Genomic DNA, 5,888 nt, shown 5'->3' with positions numbered 1-5,888 from the left:
GCTAACCCTGAGCTCTTTTTTGCGCAAGACTAGCACTCTGCCATTTTGAGCCACAGCACTATTTCTGGTTTTTAATTTCTTTCTTTCTTTTTTTTATTGGTCATGGGGCTTGAATTCTGGGCCTGGGAACTGTCCCTCAGCTCTTCAGCTCAAGGAGAGTACTCTACCACTTAAGCCACAGTGCCACTTCCGGTTTTCTGGTGGTTTATTGGAGATAAGAGTTTCATGGACTTTACTGCCCGGGCTGGCTTTGAACTGTGATCCTCAGGTCTCAGCCTCTAGAGTAGCTAGGATTACAGGTGTGAGCCACTAGTACCCGGCCACTTCTGGTTTTCTGATGGTTCACTGGAGATGAGTCTCAGACTTCCTTGCCCAGGGTAGCTTTGACCCATAATCCTCAGATCTCCACTTTCTCAGTAGGTAGGATTACAGGCATGAGCTACTAGAGCTTGGCTTTTTTTTTTTTTTTTTTTTTTGGTGTGTGAGTGTGAGGGGGTGAACTGGAGGTAAGAGTCTCATGGATTTTTTATTTTTGGTCGGTCATGGGGCATGAACTCTGGGCCTGGGCATTGTCCCTCAGCTCTTCAGCTCAAGGCTAGTGTTCTACCACTTGAGCCACAGCAGCACTTCTGGCTTTTTCTGCTTATGTGGTGCTGAGGAATTGAACCCAGGGCCTCATGCATGCTTCCAAGGCAAGCACTCTACCACTGAGCCACCTACCCAGCCCTGTCATGGACTTTTCTACCAGGGCTCGTTTCAAACTGTTATCCTCACATCTCAGCTTCCTGAGAAATTAGGATTATGGGCATGAGCCACCAGAACCAGACTTTTTACTAGTTGTTTTGTTTTGTTTTTGGTATTGGACATGGGGCTTGAACTTGGGGCCTAAGAACTGTCCCTGAGCTTTTTTTGGGGGGGGCGGGGGATCTGGTCATGGGGCTTGAACTCTGGGTCTGGGCGCTGTCCCTCAGCTCTTCAGCTCAAAGCTAGTACTCTACCACTTGAGCCACAGTGCCACTTCCGACTTTTTTTTTCTACTTATGTGGTACTGAGGAATTGAACCCAGGGCCTCATGCATGCAAGGCAAGCGCTCTACCACTGACCCACCTTCCCAGCCCATCCCTGAGCTTTTTTTTGCTCTAGTTTAGTGCTCTGTCACTTGAGCCACAGCTCTATTTCTGGCTTTTTGCTGGTTCACTGGAGATATCAGTCTCACGGATTTTTATACCTGAGCTGGCATTGAATCATGATCCTTAGATCTCAGCCTTCTGAAATGGTGGGAGCCACCAACATCCAGCTATTTTCTACTTGTTGTTTTTTGGTGCCAGTCCTGGGGCTTGAACTCAGAGCCTTTGAACTGTCCTTGAGCACAAGGCTAGCACTCTACCACATGAGCAACAGCAACACGTCTGTTTTTTTCGGTAGCTCGTTGGAGATGAGTCTCAAGGGCTTTCCTGCTAAGGCTCGTTTTAAACAGTGGTCCTCAGATCAGCTTCCTGAGTAGCTAAGTTTACAGAGGTAGGCCACCAGTGCTGACTTTTTTTTTCTTTCTATTTTTAACATTGCAATCCTATTTCTTTTTTTTTTTTTTTCGGTTGTGGGACCTGAACTCTGGGCCTGGGCGCTGTCCCTCAGTTCTTCAGCTCAAGGCTAGCGCTCTACCACTTGAGCCACAGAGCCACTTCCAGCTTTTTCTTTTTGCTTATGTGGTGCTAAGGAATCTAACCCAGGGCCTCAGGCATGCAAGGCAAGCACTCTGCCACTGAGCCACCTTCCCAGCCCCATACAACCCTATTTCTTTAAGTAGGTTTTACCATATGGAATATTTTTTACCATATGGATTACTTCTGTCCCCTTAAATTGCATTGGAGAGTAAGACATGAAGAAAGACACTATTATTTACCTGACATTCAGTCATTTTCTTCTTTTAGGGAGAAACAGGACTTGAGCAGGCAGAACTGGTGAGGAGAATAAAATTCATTAGAGCCAGGCACTTGGTATGTGACTTGGGAATCTCAAGCATCACAACTATATTCCAAACTGAAATCTTAAGTCTTCCTAAATCAGTTTTTGTTATGTTGTTTACCTTCTCAATAAGTTCATTCTGTTTTGTTTTTCCTCACAGTACTGGGTTCAAACTCCAGGCCTTGTGAATACTTGGCTCTGCCATGTCAGCCATGCCCCTAGTCCTATTTGGCTTTAGTTATTAGGAATAGTCTCATTTTTTGTCCTAGGCAAGCTTCAGCCAGTAATCCTCCTTAAATCTAGCCTCCCATGTAGATGGGATGGCAGGTACACATCAGTGCATCTGAATGGTTGGTTGAGTCTTACTAATTTTTTGCTTAGTAATTGCTGCCTTCTAAGAATCTGAAAGTAGAGGCATGAGCCTGGCTAATAATTCCATTCTTAGTTACTCAGATAAATATCAGGTCAAATGTATTATCTACATCAGTTCTGTCAGCAAACTGGAAGCTCTACCTTTAAGTTATATCCAGTACATGATTACTTCTCATCATTTTTACTAGTTTGGTCTAGATAACCAATAGTATTTGCCTAACTGGTCTTTCTGCTCTTTCCTTTCCTCCTCCCTGACCCTTTCCTTCAGTCTTTGTCCAGTAGTCCATTCATATCAGAGCAACCAAAGATGCCCTCACTCGTTGTAAACAGATATTACTTCCATGCTCAAAACTCCAACATCTTCCCATGTTGCCCAAAGCCAAAAACATTACTTGGGGCATAAGCTCCAACTTGCTCTGCCCTCCTTTCCTCCACCTAGCTCTCCTCTCATCTCCCACTATCTGTCCCCTGTTCTCCCTCTCATTCACTCTGTTTTAGCCAAACCAGCCTCTTCATTGTAACAGGCATGTTGCCACCTCAAAATATTTCTGGCTCCAGTGGGTATGGTGGCTCATGCTATGATCCCAGTTCCTAGATACTTGGGAGGAGTTCAAATCCTGACTTGAACAAAAAAAAAAGTATTAACCCTTTTAAGTAGGGTTGGGATCATGGCTCAGGTAGCACAATGCCAACCATAAGGATGCATAAGGATGAGATACCAAGTTTGAGTCCTGGTTTAGGACAAAAATTTAAAAAAAAAAGAAATAGATACTTGGAAGGTAGATATCAGATAACAGTTTGAGGAAGACTACGCAAAAGATAATGAAATTCTGTTCTCAACAAATAATCTGGGTGAGCCGGGCGCCAGTGGCTCATGCCTGTAATCCTAGCTACTCAGGAGCCTGAGATCTGAGGATTGAGGTTCAAAGCCAGCCCAGGCAGGAAAGACCGTGAGACTATTATCTCCAATAAACCACGCTCGCCTTGAGCTAAAGAGCTGAGGGACAGCGCCGAAGCCCAGAGTTAAAGCCCCACTACCAATAACAACAACAAAAATATGGGTGTGGTGGCTAACATCTGTAATTCCAGATATCCAGATGTGAGGGAGGAATAGGTAGGATAGTTGTCCAAAGGCTGTCAAGAAATTAGAAACAAAATTACAGCTGGGAACCAGTGGCTCACACCTGTAATCCTAGCTATTTAGGAGGCTGAGATCTGAAGATCACAGTTCAAACCCAGCCTGGGCAGGAAAGTCCCTGAGACTCTTTATCTCCAATTAACCACCAGAAAACAGGAAGGCGCTGTGGCACAAGTGATAGAATGCTTGCTTTGAGCTGAAGAGTTCAGGGACAGTGTCCAGGCTCATATTTCAAGCCCTACGACAGACAAAAAACAACCACCCCTCCACTAATTCCTATCTGAAAAAAAGGATGCAGGTGTGGATCAAGTGGTAGAGGACCTGCCTAGCAAGCATCATACCCTGAGTGCAGTCCCCAGTATTGTCTAAAAAGCTATAAAACAAAAAGCCCTTTCCAACCGTTACTACTTCTACATGAAACTCTTTTCCTCAGTTATATGCACCACCAGATCCTTTACTTCCTTCATACCTTTCTTACTTTTTAAAGATGCCTTCCCTGTCCCATTTCAAACTCTTAACTCCCATTTCTAATTTTAAATATTTTCCCATTTTATTTTTTAAAAATTTTATATTTAATGACATGTTATTAATTGGCCCACAACAGTAGTACCAATCCTGGCTACTCAGGAGGCTGAGATCTGAGGATCGCGGTTCAAAGCCACCCCGGGCAGGAAAGTCAGTGAGACTCTTATCTCCAATAAACCACTCGAAAACCGGAATGGCACTGTGGCTAAGCGGTAGAGTGCTCACCTTGAGCTGAAGAGCCCAGGGACAGCGCCCAAGCCCAGAGTTCAAGCCCCATGACTGACCAAACAACAAAAACATAATTTAGAAGAAATTTTATTCTTGGCAAGTTCTGGGGCTTGAACGGGGGCATGGGCACTATTCCTGAGCTGCTTTTGCTCAAGGCTAGCACTCTACCACTTGAGTCATAGCACCACTTTTGGCCTTTTCTGTTTATGTGGTACTGAGGAATCAAACCCACGGCTTCACGCATATTAGGCAAACACTCTTCCAATAAGCCACATTACCAGGCGACACAGACATTTTTTTTGTTGCTTGTGGGGCTTGAACTCAGGGACTGGATGCTGTCCCTGAGCTCTTCAGCTCAAGGTGAACACTCTACCACTTGAGCCACAGCACCAATTTCAGTTTTTCTGGTGGTTTATTGGAGATAAGTATCTCACAGACTTTCCTCCCTGGGCTGGCTGTGAACTGTGATCCTGATGCCTCCTGAGTAGTTAGGATTACAGACATGAGCCACCAGTGGCTGGCAAGACTTTTTTTTTAATGCTAGACTTCAGTGGAACCTGAAAATTAAAGTATCTTACAGGGTGGGAAGTTGGCTCAGTGGTAGAGTGCTTGCCTCACATGCATGAGGCCCTGGGTTCCTCAGCACCACATAAGCAGAAAAAAGCTGGAACTAGTGCTGTGGTTCGAGTTGTAGGGCGCTAGCCTTGAGCTGAAGAGCTGAGGGACAGTGCCCAGGCCCAGAGTTCAGCCCCCACGACCAACAAATAAATAAATAAAGTATCTTACAGCTATGAGATTAACAATGTTGACTGTCATTTATGATATCCAAGGCCATCAAAGCTTTATGGTCATAGGCAGTGTCATATCATGCCAATGTTACTATATAATAATCAAATAATTAGAAATACTTAAGGAACCTTTAATAAGACTAAGCCTTTTAATTTGTCGATTCTACTTCTAGATATTGTAGGATTGGAAAGGTAAGTTGCCGGGCACGGTGGCTCACACCTGTAACTCTAGCTACTCAAGAGACTGAGATCTAAGGATCATGGTTCAAAGCCAGCCCGGGCAGGAAAGTCTGTGAGACTCTTATCTCCAATAAACCACTCAGAAGACCGGAAGTGTGGGGCTGGGGGTTTAGCCCAGCAGAAGGGCGCCCGCCCGACGCATGCAAGGCCCTGGGTTTGGTCCTCAGCCCTGGAAAAAAAAAAGAGAAAAAAGAAAGAAAGAAAGAAAGAAAACCGGAAGTGGTACTGTGGCTCAAGTGTACAGTGCTAGCCTTGAGCTGAAGCGCTGAGGGACAGTACCCAAGCCCAGAGTCAAGCCCCATGGGGGGTGGGGGAAGGTAAGTTGAAGAACTACATATGGTAATTGCAATTTTTAAGCCACTGTGTATATATGTAAGAATATATCAAGGCAAGGCATGTCTACGATTTCAGCTACCTGGTAGGTGCAAGCAAGAGGATCAAAGTTTGAGGCAGGGGGGCTGGGAAGGTGGCTCAGTGGTAAAGCACTTGCCTTGCATGCTTGGGGCCCTGGGTTCGATTCCTCAGCGCCCATAAGCAAAAAAAAAAAGCCGGAAGTGGTGCTGTGGCTCAAGTGGTAGAGCGCTAGCCTTGAGCTGAAGAGCTGAGGGACAGCGCCCAGGCCCAGAGTTCAG

General features: G+C 45.3%; 1 protein-coding gene across 1 annotated transcript in view; it reads right to left on the bottom strand.

Moving 5' to 3' along the window:
* Positions 1 to 5,888, bottom strand: part of Znf569 (zinc finger protein 569) — a 17,092-nt gene that overhangs the window by 9,436 nt on the left and 1,768 nt on the right. The window contains exon 2 of the mRNA XM_013026224.1: positions 1,904 to 1,958. Within this exon, the coding sequence (XP_012881678.1) occupies positions 1,904 to 1,918 (15 nt within the window). The 5' untranslated portion in view covers positions 1,919 to 1,958. The remainder of the gene's footprint in view (positions 1 to 1,903; positions 1,959 to 5,888) is intronic.

This window comes from Dipodomys ordii, unplaced genomic scaffold (genome assembly GCF_000151885.1).
Source record: "Dipodomys ordii isolate 6190 unplaced genomic scaffold, Dord_2.0 Scaffold92, whole genome shotgun sequence".
NCBI lineage: Eukaryota > Metazoa > Chordata > Mammalia > Rodentia > Heteromyidae > Dipodomys > Dipodomys ordii.
This window is presented reverse-complemented; position numbering and strand designations above follow the sequence as displayed.